The sequence below is a fragment of the Caretta caretta genome, chromosome 2 (genome assembly GCF_965140235.1).
Source record: "Caretta caretta isolate rCarCar2 chromosome 2, rCarCar1.hap1, whole genome shotgun sequence".
In the NCBI taxonomy this organism is placed as follows: Eukaryota; Metazoa; Chordata; order Testudines; family Cheloniidae; genus Caretta; species Caretta caretta.
The window spans coordinates 139,722,467-139,746,847 of NC_134207.1; the positions used below are offsets into that span (position 1 = coordinate 139,722,467).

Below are 24,381 nucleotides of genomic sequence, written 5' to 3' on the forward strand. Positions count from 1 at the left end.
CTCATGTTTGTTGGAAATGTTTCTGGTACTTACTGGAAATGTTTAATGATGATTTTGAGAATCCTGGGAGACATTATTAGTGGTAAAAATTAACAACCAAATCGTGCTGCCATTGTCAATGGCCAAAAAAAAAAAAAAAAAGAAAGGAAAAAAAAAAAGGAAATTTCCCACAAAAGGGAATTTGGAATATACACCAAAACAGAATCAGTACATTTTGGGTTAATCTGAGAGTCTTGAATCCTCTGTTCATAATGTCTTCATTATTAATTTGTGGTTAAATAAAATCTTTTTGAATAATACTTTGTACTATTTTCCTCTAGCACAACCAGAAAAAGGGAGGAAAATGTGTAATATCTATATAAGAAGATAAGAATAGCCATAGTGGATCAGACCAAAGGTCCATCTAGCCCAGTATCCTGTCTTCCAACAGTGGCCAATGCCTGGTCCTTCAGAGGGAATGAACAGAACAGTAAATCGTCAAGTTATTCATCCCCTGTCACTCATTCCCAACTTCTGGCAAACAGAGGCTAGGGACACCATTTCTGCCTATCCTGGCCAATAGCCGTTGATGGACCTATCCTCTATGAACTTACCCAGTTTTTTTGAACCCTGTTATAGTCTTGGCCTTCACAACATCCTCTGGCAAAGAGTTCCACAGATTGACTGTGTGTTGTTTGAAGAAATATTTCCTTTTGTTTGTTTTAAACCTGCTGCCTATTAATTTCATTTGGTGTTCCCTAGTTCTTGAGTTATGAGAAGGAGTAAATAACACTTCCTTATTTACGTTCTTCACACCAGTAATGATTTTATAGACCTCTCTCATATCTCCCTTGAGTTGTCTCTTTTCCAAGCTGAAAAGTCCCAGTCATATTAATGGGTTTCAGAGTAACAGCTGTGTTAGTCTGTATTCACAAAAAGAAAAGGAGTACTTGTGGCACCTTAGAGACTAACCAATTTATTTGAGCATAAGCTTTCGTGAGCTACAGCTCACTTCATTGGATGCATACTGTGGAAAATACAGAAGATGTTCTTATACATACAAACCATGAAAAAATGGGTGTTTAACAAGAACGTCTGAGGAACAGGGGGTTGGGGGGTGTAGGTAGGAAAAAACAAGGGGAAATAGGTTACCTTGTGTAATGACTTAGCCACTCCCAGTCTCTATTGAAGCCTAAGTTAATTGTATCCAATTTGCAAATGAATTCCAATTCAACAGTCTCTCGCTGGAGTCTGGTTTTGCAGTTTTTCTGTTGTAATATCGCAACTTTCATGTCTGTAATCGCGTGACCAGAGAGATTGAAGTGTTCTCCGACTGGTTTATGAATGTTATAATTCTTGACATCTGATTTGTGTCCATTTATTCTTTTACGTAGAGACTGTCCAATTTGACCAATGTACATGGCAGAGGGGCATTGCTGGCACATGATGGCATATATCACATTGGTAGATGTGCAGGTGAACGAGCCTCTGATAGTGTGGCTGATGTTATTAGGCCCTGTGATGGTGTCCCCTGAATAGATATGTGGGCACAGTTATGGAAGATGTTCCATACTCCTAATAATTTTTGTTGCCCTTTTCTGTACCTTTTCCAATTCCAATATATCTTTTCTGACATGGGGCAACCAGATATGCATGGAGTATTCAGGATGTGGGCGTACCATGGATTTATATAGATATTTTCTGTCTTATTATCTCTTTCCTAAAGATTCCCAACATTCTGTTTGCTTTTTTGATTGTTGCTGCACATTCAGTGGATGTTTCCAGAGAACTATCTATAATGATTCCAAGATCTCCTTCTTGAGTGTTAACAGCTAATTTAGAACCCATCATTTTATGTGTATAGTTGGGATTATGTTTTCCAACATGCATTACTTTGCATTTATCAACATTGAATAAAAAAGAACTAGATAATTTAATGGAGGATAGGTCCATCAATGGCTATTGTTAGGGGGCTTATTCCTTCACCAACTTACTTCCCTAATCCTTCTCACATGAACAGAGAGCAACAATACCCGAAGTCCAAAGGTGCAAACAAATCGATGTTTATTCGGGTGAACTTCCAGCAAGCATGATTCCAGTTTCCTTCCTTAGTGTCCCCCTTCCCAGCTCTGACACCACAGAGCCTTACACCTGTGTTCCTGTTCCCATTCCTGCCCTTAGCCAAACATGATTCCAATTTCCCCACCCCATTCCCTGTTCCCATTTCCCACCCACCCACCCACTTCCTGATTGACTGCAGACTATATAGTAAAACTTGAGTTCTGCTTAGCTATACCTTAACCAATAATTTTCCTGAAATTTAACTAACCAATCCTAACATATTGTAACATGATTATGTAACCAATTATATCCCACCACCTTAATTAGTTTACACCCAGAAAAATTAATTATACAGCAGACAGAAACAATCACAGAACCAGACAGAGATTATACAGACAAACAATAGCAAAGTGGGAACTACAATGACAAGACAACACAGAAGTGAGGATTTCACATCCCAGGTATTGATAAGTGAGTTCTTGCCAGACAGGATGCTAACAAACTAAGTTTCCTTTTACATTTTCTAGGCACTTCCCTTTCTCTGGAGGTGATAGGCATGATCAGGACAGGATTGTATTCCTAACAGCCCAATAACACCTTATTTCAATGTGATTAGTTTGGAATGTGAGGATGTGACCGGTCGCTTCCCAGCTTGTGGCTGCCTCTGCTGCTTAGCCAAAGGCCTTAGCCTAAGAACAGGGCCTCAGACTGTCACAGTAAGAGAAGGCCCTTACACTGGCAGACAGTGACTTTGATTCTTTCTTTTATACCTCTATAACTAGCCAAGTGATAAGAATACACCTAAATTCTTAAAGTATAGGCGTTTATAGACAGGCCTGAATATCTATATCCTAACAGCTATTAGCCAGGATTGGCAGGGATAGTGTCCCTAGCCTCTGTTTGCCAGAAGCTGGGAATGGATGACAGGGAATGAATGGATCACTTCGTGATTACCTGTTTTGTTCATTCCCTCTGGGGCAACTGGCATTGACCACTGTTGGAAGACAGGATACTGGGCTAGATGGACCTTTGGTCGGACCCAGTATGGCCGGTCTTATGAATTTCATCTGTCATTTTGTTGCTCAGTCACTCAGTTTTGTGAGATCCTTTTGTAAGTCTTCTCAGACTACTTTGGACTTAATGCAAAATTACTCAAGATAGTTATCTGCAAACGTTTTGACCTCACTGTTGACCCCTTTTTCCAGATCATTTATGAATATGTTGTACAGTTACTGGTTCTAGTACAGACCCCTGGGGGACACCGCTATTTACCTCCCTCCATTCTGAAAACTGACCATTTATTCCTACCCCTTATTTCCTATATTTTAACCCAGGGGTGGGCAAACGTTTTGGCCCGAGGGCCACATCTGGGTATAGAAATTGTATGGTGGGCCATGAATGCTCACGAAATTGGGGGTTGGGGTGCAGGAGGGAGTGAGGGCTCCGTCTGGGGATGTGGGCTCTGGGATGGGGCCAGAAATTAGGAGTTCAGGCTGTTGGAAGGGGCTTCGGCCTGGGGCAGGTTGCGGGTTGGGGGGTGAGGGCTCTGGCTGGGGGTGCAGGCTCTGGGGTGCAGAAGGGTGGGACTGAGGGGTTTGGAGGTCAGGAGGGGGATCAGGGCTGGGGTAGGGGGTTGGGACACAGAAGGGAGTCAGGTGCAGGCTCTGTGCAGTGCTTACTTCAAGCAGCTCCCAGAAGCAGCAGCATGTCCCCTCTCTGGTTCCTAAGTGGAGGCATGGCCAGGCAGCTCTGCTGCGTACTGCCCCATCTGAAGGTGCCATTTGCTGGCCAATGGGAGCTGTGGGGGCAGCACTTGGAGTGGGGGCAGCATGCAGAGCCCCCTGGCTGCCTGTACGCATAGGAAACAGACGGGGATATGCCGCTGCTTCCAGGAGCCGCACAGAGCAAGCCCCCAACCCTGCTCCCTGGTAGGAGCTTGAGGGCTGGATTAAATGTCTCAAGGGCCAGATGCAGCCCCTGGGCCATACTTTGCCCACCCCTGTTTTAAAAAGTTACTGATCCTTGAGAAGACCTTCCCTCTTATCCATGACAACTTACTTTGCTTAAGAGCCTTTCGTGATGGACCTTGTCAAAGGCTTTCTGAAAATCTAAGTACACTGTATCCATTGGATCCCCCTTGTCCACATGCTTGTTGACCCCCCTCAAAGAATTCTAGTAGATTGGTGAGGCATGATTTCCCTTTACAAAAACCATGTTGACTCTTCCCCAACAAATCATGTTCATCTAAGTTTCTGATAATTCTGTTCTTTACTATAGTTTCAACCAATTTGTTTGGTTGAACATATACTACAGAAAGAAGATGCAAACTAGGGGATAAGACCTTCAAGGTAGATTGCCCTGGGAGTGGCAATTTTGACATATTGCTTGATTCTGCTGCCATTCTTAAGAATACTACCTTGTTTATGTCACCCTTGCTCATGTTGAGTAGTATCTTTTGTCTGCAAGTAGTCCCAATAAATAAAATGCAACTACTTATCACATTATATGCATAAGAGTGGCACAATCTGTCCCATAGCAAGATTTTTCTCAACAGAAAGGTGCAAGAATCAGAGGGTGAGTTTGTGGCTTGCCCTAGATGCTTGCATTCTGCCCTAAAGCAGGGGAGTAAGAGGAGCCCCCATGCTCCTCTGACTGGGCTACTGCCAGTGGGAGGGTTCAAGGAGTGGGGTAGAGATTTGATTCTGCATGCAGGCGCATGCTCATAGATCCCCTAATGAATTTGCCAGTGCAGCTGATAATACTCTTATATTTTCCCTTTTTTTCAGGGACAGTGGCAAATCCACAGCCTAGCCCAAAATAAGGTACTAATCACTGTGGTTAATACTAGGCATTACAGGTGGAATTTTTAAGGTTCCTAAGTGACCTAGGTGCACAATCTTAAAATCATTTGGGTACCTTTGAAACTCTCACCCTAAAGCTGCCCTAGACCTGAAAGATGAGTTCCAACACAGCTCTTATTGGGTGGAGGGGGAGAAACAAAACTTTTGCTTAGTTAAGAGTTGTCCTTTGATTTGAATCTAGACGATTGAGTTAGATAAAGCTCTAATTTGTAAAGTGTCCTGCAGAAGGACTAGCTATTGTGGCGTCTTATTTTATTCATCACTTTACTGATGAAGTGAGCTGTAGCTCACGAAAGCTCATGCTCAAATAAATTGGTTAGTCTCTAAGGTGCCACAAGTACTCCTTTTCTTTTTGTCTTATTTTAGGGGATCCCTCTGACCCAGATTATCTTCTTTTGAATGGTTCTCTTGTGTGATGCCTTCTCTTTCTTCATTTAGAAGCAAATGTCCTCCTTCTGAGGCTACAGCCACTTAGAAATGAAGCAGTGTCAAGGTAGAATGCATATTAAATTCTGCTTTTTAATCTTAAAATTGAAAGAAAACACTTATTATTCCCAAAATCCCTCACTAGCTAATTAAATACCAAAGGGGAAATAAAACAAGTCAGAAGTGGGAATATGGACGCAAAACAAAAATACTAGGGCTGTTGATTAATCGCAGTTAACTCATGAAATTAACTCAAAAAAATAATCGTGACTAAAAAAATTAATCGTGATTAATCACAGTTTTAATTGCACTGTTAAACAATAGAATACCAATTGAAATTTATTAAATATTTTTGGATGGTTTTCTACATTTTAAAATATATTTATTTCAATTACAACACAGAATACAAAGTGTTCAGTGCTCACTTTATATTATTATTATTTTTATTACAAATATTTGCACTGTAAAAAAGAAACAAAAGAAATAGTATTTTTCAGTTCACCTCATATAAGTACTGTAGTGCAATCTCTTTATTGTGAAAGTGCAACTTACAAATGTAGATTTTTTTTTGTTACATAACTGCAATCAAAAACAAAAGAGCGTAAAACTTTAGAGCCTACAAGTCCACTCAGTCCTACTTCTTGTTCATCCAATCACTATGACAAACAAGTTTGTTTACATTTATGGGAGATAATGCTGCCCGTTTTTATTTACAATGTCTCCTGAAAGTGAGAACAGGCGTTTGTATGGCACTTGAATAGCTGGCATTGCAAGGTATTTACGTGCCAGATATGCTTAGTATTTGTATGCCCCTCATGCTTCGGCCACCATTCCAGAGGACATGCTTCCATGCTGATGATGCTCATTACAAAAATAATGCATTAATTAAATTTGTGACTGAACTCCTTGGCAGAGAATTGTATGTCTCCTGCTCCGTTATATCCACAATCTACCATATATTTCATGTTATAGCAATTTCGGATGATGACCCAGCACATGTTTGTTTTAAGAACACTTTCACTGCTGATCTGACAAAAGGCAAAGAAGGTAGCAATGTGAGGTTTCTAAAGATAGCTACAGCACTCGATCCAAGGTTTAAGAATCTGAAGTGTCTTCCAAAATCTGAGAGGGATGAGGTGTGGAGCATGCTTTCAGAAGTCTTAAAAGAGCAACACTCTGATGTGGAAACAACAGAACCCAAACTACCAAAAAAGAAAATCAACCTTCTGCTGGTGGCATCTGACTCAGACAATGAAAATGAACATGCATCGGTCTGCATTCCTTTGGATTGTTATTGAGCAGAATCTATCATCAGCATGGACACGTGTCCCATGGAATGGTGGTTGAAGCATGAAGGGACATATGAATCTTTAGTGCATTTGGCATGTAAATATCTTGTGATGCTGGCTACAAAAAAGCCATGTGAATGACTGTTCTCACTTTCAGGTGACATTGTAAACAAGAAGTGGGCAGCATTATCTCCTGCAAATGTAAATAAACTGGATTGTCTGAGCCAAGAAATGGGACTGACTGGACTTGTAGGCTCTAAAGTTTTACATTGCTTTATTTTTGAGTGCAGTTATTTCTGTACATAATTCTACATTTGTAAGTTCAACTTTAATGATAAAGAATTGCACCATATTACTTGTATTAGGTGAACTGAAAAATACAAATAGTTTCGTTTCTTTTTTACAGTGCAAATATTAGTAATAAAAAATAAACAAAGTGAGCACTGTACACTGTATTCTGTGAGGTAATTGAAATCTCTTTGAAAATGTGGAAAACATCCAAAATATTTAAATAAATGGTATTATTATTAAGTGTGATTAATCACGCAATTAATCATATTTTAATCACTTGACAGCCCCAAAAAATGCACACCCAAATATAAAGAATTTATCATGGTTTTGGCATTGGGAGTTAATATGAATACAAAGTAATGATCTAAAATACAGTCTCTGATTGCCCCACAAAATTAATATTGGAAATAACTTTTACTAAAATGTTAGTGAAGAATAATGTATGCAGTGATGTTGTAGCTGTGTTGGTCCCCGGATATTAGAGAGACAAGGTGCATGAGGTACCATCTTTTAGCGGACCAACTTCTGTTGGTGAGAGAGACAAAAGTTCCAGTTTATACAGAGCTCTTCATGTCTGATAAGAAGGTTTGATTTAGTGTTGTTTTGGAAAACTGTGGAAATCACCAGGCAAAAGGTGGCAGCAGTGAGTCATTCTGAAATCTGATATTGGAGGCAATCATTATTGTTATTACTGAGTCTGCTCAGTCTGGATGAAAATATATTTTTGAAATTCAGATCTGCTAAGAAAGTGCCTGCTAATTACAATTTGTTGACAGGCCGATTACATGACTTTGTTCTAAAATTAAATTATGTACTTGGGTCTCAACGATTAAAAAAAAAAAAAAGTAAACAACCCGTCCCCTCCCTTCATATCCCTCTCCCCCTTCCCTCCTGAACCTCCTCCCCCCACTCCTTTCTAGGCTCAAAAACACGTCGTTTTCATTTACTAGAATACAGGTTCTTTAGACCTGGTATAGCTAAGAATTGCTAGCAAATGTACGCATCACCCTGGCAGCTCAGCTGACTACATGGATTCGCTGATTGTTATAGCTGTGCTCTGGTCACAGCTAGGAAAGAAAATTAACATCTTTTCCAAGGGAGAAAACTTTGATCAAGGAAATACAGCGCCAAGGGGCTGGTGGCTGCGTTATGGTTGCAAGGGTATACGTTTCTGCGTATAGCAAGGAATTAAATTTACATGTCTGTCGTGTTTCCTCAACATCTTTGCCAGTCTGTAACGAGACTCCTGAAAATTGTTTAAGTGGATTTGCCATCTAAAGACAAGTCAGAGGGGGATTCAGAGTAGTGGGGGAGGAAAGAGAGGGAGACAGGAGCAGGGGCGTAAGCAATTGCTCCATTGGTGGGGTTAGTTGACCTGAAGTTTGAACAAGCCCAGGTAACGCTGGGAAGGTAGTTGCCAGCCTGCGGTGGTTGCTCAGCACCAGCGACTGCCCAGCTCATCCACGCCTTAGCCTCCCATGAACACCTCAGCCGCATGGCTCTGCTCTCTCCCGTCGGAGGGTAACTCAAGGGCATTTCCCACTTCTCCTTCTCTGGCCCATGTGCAGCAGCCGTTCTTGAGCGTGGGTGCCCCTGCGAGCGCATTGTTCCCTGGCCGGGTGCGTCCTGCTCACCCACACGCACCTGCGCTATTGACTCGTGCCCACTCAAAAGCCCCCGCCTCACTCCGCTGCCCATGGCTTTCTGTGGGTCTGCGGGGCTGGGCTTTCTTCTCCCTTGCTCGTGAAGCCCCGTTTCAAACAAAGCAACGTGCGCGCCCTGCCGCGTGGGGATGGGCGTGGAGCGGGGAGGGAAACGGCCCGGCTTCTGTGAGAGGATGCAAAGGAAAAGGCGGCAGCAGCGCTGAGGCAAGCCTGGCCAAGGAACCCCTCTTCCCCGGCCAGCTCCGCAGCCGCTCCGTCGCACAGCCTGGGCTCTGCCGCTGTCACTCCCCGCAAGCCCGCGGCGCGCGCCTGCCCGGGACCAGGCGGTGCTCGAACGCAGCCCGGGAGGAGCCTCGCGCCCCCTCCTCGCCAGGCGCAGGTGGCGGCGGCGGCGGCGTCTCAGTGAGCCAGAGAGAGCGAGCGAGCGCAGCCGCCCGCCCCAGCCGGGCTCATCAGGCGCGCGCTCCTGCCGGAGAGGGGAGGAGAAGGGAGCGCAGCGGCAGCTGTGACTGTATCGTCTCCAGCCACAGCCGGCGGCGGATGTGCCAAGCAGCAGCCGCTGCCCCGGAACGCGGCTGCTGAGCCTGGCAGAGCCCCGGAGGAGGGGGGGACGCCACAGACTGAGCCAGAGACTTTGCCTCCCTAGAAGAGGCGGTGGATGTGGAGCCAGCCGCTCCCCTCGCAGCCGCCGCCGCCACCAGGCAGTTGTCCCACGGCAGTACCACAACACAAAGCGAAGGATGCTGCAGCTGGGCAAGGTCAGGACCTTGCACTGAAGCCCGGGGGCGCCGCACACACCTTCCCCACCGGATTGAGGATTTGCCTTTTATTTGCTGTGTATGCCTGGGAAAAAGCAGGCAGGGTCGACGCCGTTCGGTGAGTGCAATTGCGATCGTAATGGTGCCAGGTTTCTCCTCTCCTGCTCTTGCGTTATTTCCTCTGCTTCTGGTGGTGCTAGCAAGCGTTGGCTTTTGGTACCCACATTGCAAAGGTCCCTCTCTTTTCTAGAAGGCAGTTGTGTCTGGCTCTGGAAACATTGCTTGTGCCTTCAGCGGAGAGGTAACAAAGTGTGTTATTTTTCCTGTGCCTCCTCCACCCCCACCCCCACCCCCCTTCCCTTATACGTTAGTCGCTTGCTTATGTAGGGCATCAGCAATACTGGATTCTCTAACGTCCTGCAATGATATACTCGTTACAGCAGTGAAGTCATAAATATACCAGGGGAGGGGGAAATAGACCCTGCTCTTCCACGTAGTCCTGGGCTGTTGTGGTCCCTGTCATTATTCTGCTACTTGGGGAACGAAATTGAAATACTTAGTCATACGTCCATGTCCTCTTCTTCTGCTTCTTCCCGACATTGGAAACCCGTGCAGTCTATATTTAGAGACATCAAATCGTGAGATTTCAGTGCAGCCAGCCGGGTTCTCGGGCACATGTACAGTGACAATAAGTATGGGCTTTTCTTCTTTGGAACCAATGTCTGTGAAATATCCGGCTCGAAGGGGTGGTGGTGTGTGATCTGCAATGTGATAGTTGGTTGATCTATAATTAATGGCTGAAAGGAAAGATGCATTTCTCTTCATTTCCTTTTCCTTACCCTTATTCTCGTGTGTAGTGTGCTTGCATCGATTGCTTCAAACATAGCCTCCACTGAAACTATAGGGGAGGTGCGGGAGCACCGTACTAGAGATACGGCACCTGGAAAAATAACGCAAACGAAGGATAATTTTAAAACACGTTTTAAGTTTTTCCCTTGACAGGGCTGTGTGGTGGGAGTATAAAACGTGAGAAACAAAAATGAGATGTCTGATTACTCTGGTGCATTTTATATTACATGTTTTAAATGTTAGGGCGTGATTTGCTTTGGCTCATGAATTTAATTTATATAATTTTAGCGATTAATTTCATCAAGGAAACTTGTAGTTGTTTACTATAAATAATTAGAAAGGGACAGGTTTTATTAAATTGCCAGGTATTAACTTTTATGAACTGCAGCTATTGCAGTTGTTATTTATATACACCTGGAAACATTAATATGATTTTTGTCTATTGAAAGCAGCAAGAGAAGAGATTAGAAACTTTTTAGATTTCAGTTCTTTCATCATGCATTATGTGTATATATAGTATGCAGATTCATTCAGTTAAAGTTCTTACAAGACACAATAGAGGGATTTTCCATTTTCAAGAAAGAATTAATTGTTATTTGACAGATAAAGGACTGTACAAAATCATGCAGAACTGTATGTAAACCTATTGTATGTGCCTGTGAGACAGACTGAAGGAGAAAAGTCTTCTAAATATTCATTCCATACAGTGTCTTTACTTTAAATGGAAGTCTGCAAAGTTGCCAAGTCTCATTTTGGTCAGTTGTCTGTGAGGAAGAAAAAATTTAGTGACCTACATTGGTTATTGAATTTCTTAATTCAAGTAACACACTTGAAACTACTCAGTAAATATAGTAGTTTTACTATAGAGTGAGTTAGGTTTAGGCAGAGGAAGCTGCTGAATATTCTCCCTATTAGCCCTTGACTCACAGCATTGCTTTAGAGCTTGCATGAATCCTTTTATGTTAGCAGTTTAATTGCAAAAGACTGGGAGGCCTGTGATAAATAAACAAAACTTACACAATTTTATAAATCCTCAGATGGTTCTTTAAGACCAATGCTGTGCAAAGTTTGTGCAGCTATCCTATTCAGTGTGTAAATGAGTTTATCTTTTCAGAGCTTTGCATGCATACCCATCCAAATAGGCAAACTGGAGAGAGAATGTCTATTAGATAATCCTTATTAACAGAACTTGATCAGTGGCCCAGAACTGTGCTATTTGAGGCACATGATATGGTGAATGCTGCAATATAGAAACGTGCGATCGCATCTTCAGAGACAGTGTTTGCAGTCTGTTATATAAGACAGATTTTGGAAAAAGGAGTAGTGGATTATGCTTCTTTGCACATGCCATAGGAAATACCATTTAAAGCTGCTGGTAGTTAGTAAAGAAATCCATTTATTCCTGAATATGAGTTGCATGTCTTACTGTGGATTACAAAGTAGAGGACTTACAGAGCGGTCTATGGAAGGAATCAGTACAGCTACTGTACTTGATGTTTGTTTCTCAGATACCTTAGTTGACATTAAAAGCAATAGACAGCACTTTAATGGGAATAATGAGCTTACAACTTCTTTTAAAAAAAAATCTAACCTAAGGTAGTTTCATCTTCATGTAAGGAACTTTGACACAGCTGCACTGAATAAAAATAGTACGAGCTTTAAAAAAAAGGTTTGCATACTACTTCTTTAAATAATTTGCCCCAAATCATAGCAGTTAACTTGATGCTATTAAACAGCAGAGGTGACTTGTTTATTTCTTAAGATACATGTGTAAAACTAATTTAATGATATTTTGTTTAGTACTAATAGGGACATGGAACAGTTTATTTTAAGGAGTTTAAAAAAAAATTAAAATAGGGCTGTATATTGACATGTAAACGAAGCAGATAATACATTTAGCAGAGCTCATGAGTGTTCAATTTTGCACTAAATTTCCTATACCCTTTCTGCTTCATGGTTCATCGTAATATGATTTTTACAGCATATCCGTTACAGAAATTTCAGGTTAGCGTTATTGGGATTTTAAGTATGTATATTTCAATAGTGATAGCGGCAAATGCTGCCAAAAATCTGTAGTCTGGGGACAATTTTTTGTTGAGTTTCTACATATTTCAGAAAACATGGGTTCTGATTTTTCTGTTTCCTCTTCTTAAGATGATTACATCTGAATTAATAACATAATTTATAACATAGTATCTGCCCACTGTATGCTTTATATTTCTGTCACAGAATATTGCAAAATGCATATATTGTCTGGATTTCTAAATAAGGTCTTCCAAAATTGACAAGTTTGGGACAGTTACTTTGCCAGTGAACTGCTTGCCTAATAGACTTATTACAAAATAACAAATTATACTACATAAAAACTTTGATTTAATCATGATACCTATTGAATGTGCATTACTTCTTAATATAGTAATACAGATTTGATTTTTAGCAGAATTATAGGACGGTTCTTAAATGCACCATTTTATTTAAAATAAGAGCTCCCATCCCCTTTGCAAAACTCATTCCTCCTACCAAAACCCACTTTTTTGCGGGGTGGCGTGGGGGCAACTAAGGAAAGTTCAATCTTGTTTGGTGATGGAGGAGCTTCCAAGAAGGCCACTACATCCTTCCATCACCAACTTACTTCTTTACTGAAGTGTTGTCTTCACAGGAGGGAGAATGCCACTTATGTATATGTCTATTCTTTATGCTACTCACTTCTAAAATCACGGTTCTTCTGAATGGGGCAATCTTGAGTCCCATATCCCCTAAATCAATTCAGGTCTCTTCTTTTTGGGGCTAGTGGTTAGGAGTCTCTCTGTCCTGCTCTTATACTACAAGACCCAGGAAAACTTTCACTTAGTCCCACAGATATGTCATTCAAAAATCTGAAAGGCACTCCACAATATACATAGAGTTTTGAAATCCCTTCGTTCATTTCTATGAGAACCACTTATCTGGTGGTATGAATGGAGCATAAATGGATTGAAAGCAGATTGACGAGAATGATCACTAGAGCAGTGGAGAAGTTTTAAGTTTTTGAAGTCTAATTCTCAACACAAATTTGTATTTATTTTGATATGATTGGATAACCACATAAACATGGCTATATGTAAAAAAATAAATTTGAGTATAAATGGCTAGTTGATTATACTAGTTGCTACTTTGAAATATGTCTGAGTGCCAACATAATGGCTTTTATATTAATATAAAGTATTAACTATGTCATAGATAAACAGTTTCTGGCAAATTCACTGACAGTCCATCCTAATGAATAATGATCTGCCTGTTTTTGTTTAGGGAACCCAGCTATGGTCATAACAGTAATTTGAGCACAAACAGAACATGGAAAAGCTTGTATCATCCTATCCCCTTTGTTCATGGCATATTTATCAGAGCAGTCTGTAGTTTCTGAAAAATAATCATTTCATAATGAAAAATATATGGAATTTGGAAGTTCTTACACTTAGTTTTTGTAATACTATGAAGAAGAGCATTCTTCTAGTGTCTTTTTTTTTTTTTGGTATAACATGACCCATATATGTAATACTTATTTATAAACATTGATGTTTATAATTTCAATAACCAGCATAAATTTACAATATAATAACCTATTGGTTTCTTTTCACCTTCCCAAACATTTGGCAGAAGAAGGGTGCATATTTCTTCCCCTCCCTACCTGGCTCTGATAGTATCACAAGCTGCTGATGGTTCAACCACTCCAGGGCTCTCAAGAGCAAATCAGCATGTGGCTTCTTTCTGAAAGGGAGAAGGCCCTCAATGGAAAGCCTCTTCTACTTTCAAATTCATATCTCTTCTTTTCCTCCTCCAAAAGATCCAAGTTATAGCAATTTACTTGTGGCCAAAGAGAAACTTCTTGCTGAGATCATCAAAGCTGCTGAGAAGAAACATCCATTCTTTATTATATTATAAGAATTATAATATTTTGTTTAGTGATAGATGCAACAACAACTTGTATTAATTTGTGTTTCAAGTAGTCCATTATATGTTTGTTTCATTATATAGCATTAGAATATATCCTTTTTAAGACTGAGATTTTCAAAGGAGCTTAAAAGAGTTAGGTACCCATTGAAATTCAGTGGGATGTGGGCACTGACCCCCTTAGGCTCCTTTGAAAACTCCAGCTAAACAGCATAAAGGCTTAGAACAATTGATTTTGTTACACATTTTTTATAAAGTCTCTTTCTCTTAATTAAATTTACTGACCACTTCCTAAAATATTTGAGCAATAATACCAGTTACTTACTTTCCATTACCTTGTTGAAACTGTCATCGAAAGTTTAGTCACACATCGTAACACTTACTGAGCCTAACAACTGGTAAGATCCTGTGTGCACACACAACATCCAATGGGAATTTTGGGAGTTAGGATATGGAGTATGCATCAAATGCAAGTCAGAGCTCCAGATATTTAACCTACAGGATAAATAATGTCACTGAAAATGTTCTTCAAATAGAGTATTTGTAAAATTTGGGAAACTAGCTATTTTTAAGAAAAACAGAAATTGAAAACAAAATGTGTATACTCTATAAATGTTATAATTATTCCACCTATGTAGCAAATTTGACATTCATATAATGGGCCATTGAGTTTAGATTTGCCTGTCCATATGTGCAATTTCCATTTCAATATGCAATGTTCTGAAAATGGGATGCAAAATTCCATGAAAAATGAAACTCTGCCTTCAGGTGTTTAGTATCCATATATTGGTGATTCTTGTCTGAAATGTTCAGCAGTCTAAATCACTGTGTAGCAGTAGGTTCTTAAACTCGAAACAAATCCACATTTGTTTCCAAAAAAAATTAAATGTCTTTACGTTAATTATCTGGTATTTTCATCGTTTTTTTATAAACTATGATAGAAAGGTTTACAAGCAGATATTGCTTAGATAATATAGTCATATCCCCATCCACAAAATTCTGCCTTTTTGACACATTGGCTGTGTAGGTATAACATTTTAATAATTGTGTGTTGTCCTAAAGGCTGAAGTTCACCTTCCAGTCCACAATACTCTGCTGTACTCCCTTCTCCCCCAGAACATGGATATTGGCATCTCCTTTTTGCAGATCGTTTGGCTAGCTAGATCAAATCTGGTCATGTTTTAGACTAACCCTTACTTTTGCCCTGATTTGGTTCTTTGCTTACCTGTTTGTTTGCTTGGCACGTGGGAAGAGGGCAGTAACGTGTAGTATTTGGCATGAAAAATTGCATGGAACTAACAGTGGGAGGATGGAGACAGGATGCTGGCATCCAAGAGAAGTTACAGGAGGGAATATGACCTTAGGTAATGCAGAGGTGGAAGTGTGTAGGTCCTTAAAGGAGAGATTGAGGTGCTTGAACTGGATTCTGAAGGGGAAAAGAGAACCATGTGGGGTTTTGAGGAAGGGAATAATGGGTAAATCTGATCAGTTTCTCAGAAATATTTAGGCACGTAAAGATGCAGATAGGCTTCAAGGCACAGATCCTCAAAGGTGTTTACACACCTAAATTTCCATTGATTTCAGTGGGGGTTATCTTTGGGGATCTGGAGCCTAGTGGCATTTTCAAAAGCAATTATCCAGATTAGGTGTCTAATTTTAATTGATTTCAATGGGAGTAAGGCACCTAGTAGCATTTTCAGAAGTGCTTAGCTACATTTTTACGCATCTAAATAGCTATGAACATATGTCCCTAAGTGATTTAGGAACCTAAATCTGATTGAAAGTCAATGGGAATTAGGATTCTCAGTGATGCAGGTGTTCAAACACAGAACGCACAAATTCATACTCATTCTCCTATAAATCCAGCTGTGTCTTATGAATTTGAGATTCAGTCAAAATCCACAAGTACCCATGAAAGGTGGTAGAATATGATTAAATTAAGGATGGTGCTATATCTTCTTTTTGGTCACACCGTTTGAGGAGATATTCTATCAAAATATGGATGAGAAGCTACTGTTAAAACCTCTGGGGTTTTGGGGGGCATGAAAAAGATATCAATGGGTCATAAGATACATCTAAGCCTCTCGTTAGGTCCCTAATAAAATTTTGAGGTACTCTGTGGATATGAGAGTTTAATTCAGGTATTAGGTAGTAACTAAAAGTCAAATGTATGTTTTATAGTTGGAATAAAGTAATATGAAGCTGATGACATGGAGACATATATGAATCCTTCTGTAATACATCTTTTATTTTGGGTGAATTGTACTGCAGCAATACTTTATTTATTTTTGCTTATATGACAGTCAGAACTTAAAATATATTGTTTGAGACACAAAAAATAATAAAGATACTATTTAAAACAAGTCTATAGTTTGTTTGGGGGAAGAGCTGAGATAGGATAAAGGACACATTTTATGCTTAGTCTTTTGTCACCAGAAGTTGAAATTTCCTTGTTTTCAAATTGTTTAGAGAGCTGTTTATTTTTTATTGTTTGTTTGTTTTTGCAAATTATGATACACTACTTCTCAAGTAATAAAATATTGTTTCTTTTCTACAGCCTTAGATTCAACGGAGCCCTGAAAAGAAGTAGGGGTCCTGTGGAAATAGTAATGTATGGCTGCATAGCTAAAACTTTATTATAGTGCAACATGTACAAGAGGAAATGTTAAGATTTATGCACAATCTTAACATTTTGGTACTGTCTGATTTTTTATATGCTTGACTTTGCCACCTTAACATTCTCAACATGTTATCAAAAGTATTTGGTATACTAAAAATACTGAAGGAATCAATTGTTTATGGATATGTTCCTTTTAGGGCAAATAATTTTCCAAAGGCACTTCTATAGGCTGAGGCTGCAGTATCTCCTAAGGATTCTTGCCTCAAAAGAAGGGAGTACTGCCAGATAGTTACAAATCCACTGACCCTTCTGAAATCCTCTAGGAAAGCAGAGTGGGTCTCCAAGTGCTCTAGTCCACAGGGCTGTGGGACCTCTGTATGGGCTCCCCAAACCTCACCCTTCTCACCCAAGCATAGCAGAATCAATAGGCTCTGCTGTGTCTAGGGTCCTTCATACCTCATAAGAGGGACAGTGTGTGACAAATTGCCCTTCCGTGCAGTAAGTTTTTTAAAGTATTTGTGTGACTGAGTACGCTGAAGAATGCGTCTAATAAACCAAATGTGTAAACTTCTCTTGTTATGAAATGTTTAATGTTTACATTGTGGCAAACAATTTAACCAGGGCTCTTTACCTTTTTCAACTTGTGCAATATTATCATGATTTTTACCACGCTTGGTGTTCCTCTTAAAACTCTAGCTACTTGAGTCATGTGCTTATTTCAGTATTTCAGCTTCTGCTTTTAAAAACAAAAGCTTCTAATGCTGGTTTTGGAGAAAAGCTTGAAAACATGACACCACCTTCATATTATCCCAGAGGCTCAAAATCCAGAAAGCAAATAACCCCTGTCCCAATTTATTACTCTTTAGAGTCTCATGGTTTTTAAACCAAGCTCATGGTAGATTGTGCAGCATTTTGAACACTTGGGGTTGGCAATATTGCTACCTAGGCTGCGGAATCCATTTCCCCAACTTTTTTCAGCTTTCTACCTGAATCAGGAGGATGATATTTGGCTCACTATGGGGGGAATATTTTTCTTAATTCATCTTCATGAGGCCTGAACTAGATGAATTGCGCCTTAGGCTTTCTAATGCCTTCTTCTATGTAAACACTCTGTTGTTTTTTTAATGCATAGTATCCTATTCATTGGCCCATTCTCCACATATTACAGATAAAACTGGCTGTACTTTTAAGACTTTAGAGGTCATGTCACCATGTACACATGTTTGAGAAGGTCCTTTCCTGATGTGCTCAGATGTTCCTGATCGTTTGTTTTACATATCCTGGATTTCATGCACCTCTTCTTTGTCTTTATAAGAGCAAGGTACAGCATTGTACAATGCACTCAAGGACCTTGATGGGCTGCAACTGTAATCTCTTCAAAGAGATGGGCAGATAGATATTAATTTGAACCACACAGGTCAAGTCAACGAATGTTAAAAATCAAAGATTGGGGTTTTCTTAGTTGCAGATTGAAACACAAATAATCATGATACAAAGAAATATTTAATGTTTAACAGAGGCATACAGTAAACAGAGTCCATAAAATGATTTTAACATGCATTTAATGTATGCGTCTGTTAAATATAAGTCTTTAACATATGTTTAAAACATGCATGGAAATACGTGTTTAACATAACTGTTTGTAGTATTAAATTTTGTCTAATACAGTTTGAAGGCGTACATTTCTGCTCAAGTTACAGAAGTCCATTAACCTCTCACTTTGCACTATCTGGATGGCTACAGATGCTAATTCTGCATGGTCACTGTTACAGTGAACTTCCAAAAGACAAATAATGCTCCTCTTTCTGTTTCAAAAGGAGCAGGTATGCTCTCCTGGTCTCTAGTCTATCTGTGTTCTTTGGCTCTGGGCAGCAACAACTTCACTTTTTGAAGAGTCAAAGGCAGAATGGCCAGACTCACCCATTATCAATGCAGTTATAAAACTGTACCTATGCGCCAGCTTCTCTCCCTTACTGGCAAAACAGATTGAGGTTTGCTCATTTACCTTCTCTGCCCAGTCTCTGTGCATACTTTTAAATGAAATATGGTCACAGAAACCTAAGCTCACATTAACTGTGCTTCTCAGCTCTGTTTTTTCCGCTTAAGCATGGTGACTATTTGCTATTCTCTGAGGTCTCGTCGATGCTGTTTAGAGAGATTTGTGAATTCTTGGTTAGAGTGCATGCTGAATATTTAGTATTTAATCTTTCTAGTTTATATGTAAATAATATTTTAATATAGAATCTGACTTTTACTACCCAGACTGAAAGCTTACCTTCTCTTGGTTTGTATAGAATAAAAGACAACTTACTTTCAGAATATCTTGTGACATGGATTCAGCTCAGCTTACCAGGATTTTGCACAGCTTTATAAAATAAGGGACTGTACATGGTTTTTAACAATATATCTTTCTGGTGAGATGAAGCATATACTTCCTCATATAGTAATATTTAGCGCTTAACATTAGTCAAAATGCTTCACAAGTTTTAACTAATCTCAGAATGCTCAAACATCTTAAATCTCTGAGATGTTCCAGGCTAACTGGTTGTAGGGAAGCCATCTAAATCTTTGAGTGCATTGACACTGTGACTGTTGCTGTTGGGAAGTTTTCTGGGTGTGCTCAGTTGAGTTCCATCTCATGCCTTGAGTTTGGACTGTATCTTTCAATGTATGTATATATGTATTTAACTTAAGTATTTATAGATGCTACTTGCCATAGTATGTAGACACTGTCTACCTGAATACAGTATGTTCTGGGGGTCAGGGAAAGCCCTCTATTAATAGGCACTTGCTAAATGACAACAACATTAAATTGAGGGAGGTGGTGGTGGTAATCTTCTAAGGTCTGCCCACAAAATAAACTCCACCCATGTGAGTTATCAGAATGCGACACTGGTCATAGTAGATTACACACTCACATTACAATTGTGTACTCTCTGGGCCTCTTAACCTTGTCCTTCAGTATAACTTGAATATGCTCCCGGACTATACTAGGCTCCTTCATGTTTTCTCCTTTGTAATTGGGGTGGGGGAAGTGGTGGTAGTTGTTTTTTAAAATTAAAAAAAAGAAAGCTGAGATTTATCTGGAGAACAAGCTAGCAACTTCAGAGATATGCTAGGACACCCTATTGCTGTGTTCTGGCCCAATCCAGGCCTTCAGTGATGAAAGAAAAGCAAAAATGTTTTTTTTTTCTCCTGTTCTTACATATTATACTCATCAAACTCACATACCTGAAATAATGGTAAAATGTTAGTTACGATAATGAGACATACCTAAAACTAATGTCATGGTAGTGTTATGCAAAACAGATGCACCATAATTTGCATCTGACTTCCATTTTTAACAGTTCAATAACATGTATGTACAAGGTCATATTTTCTGTCTGCTTTGTACTACAAAGGGAAATCACCCATTTTGTCTCCTGTCGGGATCCCCCCACAGTGGGAGAGTCACCTGCAGAAATAGAGAAGCTGCAACCAGCTTCTACAAGTTTCTCACCATACCGCTAGTTCAGAGGACATGTAGGGTTCAAGGGAGGTTAAATAAATGGGCGGAGGGGTTTTTTGTTTCCTCCAGATTATCTTGTCCAATTGTCCCTTGTATTACTTCCCTTATTGGACTGCAACACTTATCTATAATTAGCTGGCCACTAAAATACCTTTTGAAATAAAGAAGTCAAATTTAGCTTCTGTTTATAATTCTTTTACATTTCCCCAAAACAAATACTCTGTTAAATAAAACAATGGATGCCAGAAGAACCTGGAAGAAATGAAATAGATTTGTTAAACAAGTATGTGCTATGCCATACATGTCATTAATATTTTTCTCTGTGTGTGCTTTTTTAAAGTATTTGTTCACAAGCTAGGATATGTGAGGTTGTATTTGGCAGAGAAGATGTGACTTGGCTCTTTAATCACCTAAAAACTGTAACTGTATGGTCCATTGTCAAGGTTCCTCCCCCACTCTGAACTCTAGGGTACAGATGTGGGGACCTGCATGAAAACCTCCTAAGCTTACTTTCACCAGCTTAGGTTAAAACTTCCCCAAGGTACAAATTAATTTTATCCTTTGTTCCTGGATCTCCACTGCCACCACCAAACCCTAACTGGGTTTACTGGGAAACGTAGTTTGGACACGTCTTTCCCCCCAAAATCCTCCCAACCTTGCACCCCACTTCCTGGGAAAGGTTTGGTAAAAATCCTCACCAATTTGCATAGGTGACCACAGACCCAACCCCTTGGATCTGAGAACAATGAAAAAGCATTCAGTTTTCTTACAAGAAGACTTTTAATAGAAGTAAAGAAATCCCCTCTGTAAAATCAGGATGGTAGATACCTTACAGGGTAATTAGATTCAAAACATAGAGAATCCCTCTAGGCAAAACCTTAAGTTACCAAAAGGTACAGAGACAGGAATAGTCATTCAGCACAGTTCTTTTCTCAGCCATTTAAAGAAATCATAATCTAACACATACCTAGCTAGATTACTTACTAAAGTTCTAAGACTCCATTCCTGGTCTATCTGCGACAAAAGCAGCATACAGACAGCCAGACCCTTTGTTTCTCTCCCTCCTCCCAGCTTTTGAAAGTATCTTGTCTCCTTATTGGTCATTTTGGTCAGGTGCCAGCGAGGTTACCTTTAGCTTCTTAACCCTTTACAGGTGAGAGGATTTTTCCTCTGGCCAGGAGGGATTTTAAAGGGGTTTACCCTTCCCTTTATATTTATGACATCCATAAATTGACATTATTGGGGAACAGGTATAATATGGGCATGTAGATACTAACCTGTTTAGTACTTGCACAAACATTTAAGGAGTGATTTGTGTAGGAATGTGTATGAATTTTCCAGACCTAAAAGGGAATCTTAGAACATGTCTCTGTTGACAGGAACACTCAAACAGACTACCACTGGTCTAACAATGTGACAGGCAACTCCAAAGCTGTCAATAGAACTTCCAGAGAGTTTGTCAAGGAGCCAGAGACACAGCAGAACATCCTCTGCTTTACAATCACTGCTTTATAATTGCTATCCAAAGTAGAGCCATGGAACACTGTGATGCTGTAAATGGCAAACCAGAACAAGAGGCATTGGGGTGGGGAGTAGGCAGTTGCAGTGTTGTAAATGGCATAGAAGGATACTAATTCAATCATTTAACTTCCTGATTTATGTTGAATAGTGTCCCAATTAAAAAACATGTCTTGACAATGTATGTTTCTAAACTCATACCTTTAAAAAAAACAAAACAAAACACCCTATTCTATTAGGAATCATATAAGGTTACTAAGGTCTTGTATTGTAACGTGCAAAAAATGTTTGTTCTTGTACTGTTTATAGTCCAGATTGACTACTCCATGATTTGTTTTATTCCCTTTGCCTTGGAACTTAGTCAACTTAATCTGATGAAGTTTTCTGTTTTCCAAAGCAAAAACTGAGGTTACAAATATGTTGATATAAAACCTAGGGTTCTGTCGAACACTGCTTAATCAGGAAAACCTGCCACTGAAGCAATGGAGGTTTTTGCCTGAGAGAGAATTTCAATATCAGGTCCCAAATCTGTCTGTATATAGTAAGATATCGTATGTTTTAATCAGTTCTATGGCATTTTTGTTCTGATGTGAACAAATAGGTTGACAGAAGCATTTTCACTTTCAAGATGTTTATAATATTTATATCAAACCTCTACAAATTTTATTGATAACTGAATCTCAAAGATCTAAGGTATATTTCCAGGTTCCTTTTTTTTTAACATCTCTTGCCACATTCTTTTTGTCACATATGCCTCCTCAAAGAAAAAAAGTGACCATATCTTTTCAGAGCTTGTATGGAAAAAAACACATCAAATTTATATACAACATTTTGGAATTATGACATTCATTGTACTTGTGGATGGATGTTAATGGGCGTCAGAAGCTAAAATTGTTCATCTGCATATTACAGTATATTACATAGTCCTTATAATAACGTGGAAATCTATGGCACAGAATGTATAGTTATTACATTTCTTCTCAATATTGAGTCTGGTCTTGCTCTCATTGAAATCGGTAGCAAAACTCCAACTGATTTTAATGGGAGGCTCATACTTCCCAAGTAGTCCTTCAGTCATGAACATTATTTTGTTTTTATTTATTTTGCTATTCCTGTGTGATTCACTACTTAGTAATTCAAAAATACTGTCTTTTTTGTACAATTCTTTGTATGAAAATAATTTTGATGTGGCAGACACTTGATTATGATGTAATTGAATTAATGAGGCAGGAGGAGCAGTATGAGAACACAGAAGGTAGTTTCCATTTAGGAATATAGGTTTTGCTACACTGGATCAGATCACTGGCCCATCTATGATGGCATTCTGCCTTTAACCATCACCGATATCTGATTTACCAGCTGTTTCCATTTTGCCATACTGTCTTTGGTCATATCTACACTAGCACTTATTTTGGCAAAATGTATGTCACTCAGGGGTGTGAAAAAACAACCACCACCACCCCCCCCCCGAGCGACAAGTTTCGGTAGCATAAGTGGTGGTATGCACAGCACTATGTCAGTGGAAGAGCTTCTCCTACCAACATAGCTACTGCCACTCATTGGAGGTGGTTTAATTAAGTTGATGGGAGAGCTCTCTCCCGTAAACATAGAGTGGCTACACGAGAGATCTTACAGTAGCACAGCTGCATCGGTACAGCTGTGCTGCTGTAAGGTCTCCAGTGCTGAACTTCACACATTCAAACATTGTCAGGCTCCAAAATATCATGAGACTCGCTTAAAAATAATGAGATTTTTACAAAGAAATAATATTTTTGTCTTTGTTGCCTGATTTCTGAGTGTCTAAGGTATATTGGGGTACATGTTCAAGTTTTTTCTCTGCAACTATGAGGGTTAGTAATTTATTTTTTAAATGAAACCTGAGATTCTCATGTAGCTGAAGTTCTGTGGGAGCTGGGTTTTGAAGTAAAGCAAAACATTTTAAAGAGAAAATCTCTTCGAAACATTTTAGTGGGTTTTTTAAATAACTTTTTCAATGTTCTTTGTGGATGAAACTGCATTTAAAAGTTTATTACAATAAAGATTGTGTATATTGTGACATTGCACCCCATAATGCTTTATAGAAATTTGCTTATGAGCGTAAATATGACATAACTGGAATATGTTTTATGCTAGATATGCTCTGTAACATAACTTTGCAAAGGTCATGTTCTACTGCATGTATTCCTCCTATTTATATGCATGTATTGTTTTTATATCTGGAGTTATGAGTGTTGGCTCTATGCTTGTATTTAAAGTGTTTGCTGTAGAAAGCACCTAAGGCAGATTTGGTCAACAGAGTGTGAATTCAGGTAATTGGAAGTACTTGGCTAACAATGGACCTTGATAGACACCAGTCCACATCTGAGCTTTCATTGGAGCATTAACATATGGGCAATGGCATCAGCCTGTAGAGAACTGAGTCATGCATGGACATGTGACTTGCCCACATGACTCCAAAACTTCATCTTGTAGCTGTGATTCTACACAGCGAGAGAGAGGGGTTTCCACCCACAAGAGAGAGACTATATAAGCTCCTGGAACCCCCTCCATTTTGTCTTCAGCTGGCTCAAGAGATAGCCTGTCCACCCCAAAGAGATGCCTGAAAGAAACTGGAACAAAGGACAGTA

General features: G+C 39.5%; 1 protein-coding gene across 6 annotated transcripts in view; it reads left to right on the top strand.

Moving 5' to 3' along the window:
* Window positions 1–8,959: 8,959 nt before the first annotated feature.
* Window positions 8,960–24,381, top strand: part of CTNND2 (catenin delta 2) — a 1,183,649-nt gene continuing 1,168,227 nt past the window's right edge. For 2 of the 6 annotated variants that reach the window (XM_048839596.2, XM_048839594.2), the window contains exon 1: window positions 8,960–9,447. Coding sequence is in view for 2 of the 6 variants with exons in the window: in XM_048839594.2 (XP_048695551.2) it covers window positions 9,411–9,447 (37 nt within the window). In the remaining 4 variants the exon portion in view is untranslated. Of the gene's footprint in view, window positions 9,448–9,482; window positions 9,631–9,841; window positions 10,022–24,381 lie in introns of those variants that run through there. The other 4 variants (XM_048839597.2, XM_048839601.2, XM_075125452.1 and 1 more) reach the window with 4 other exon arrangements.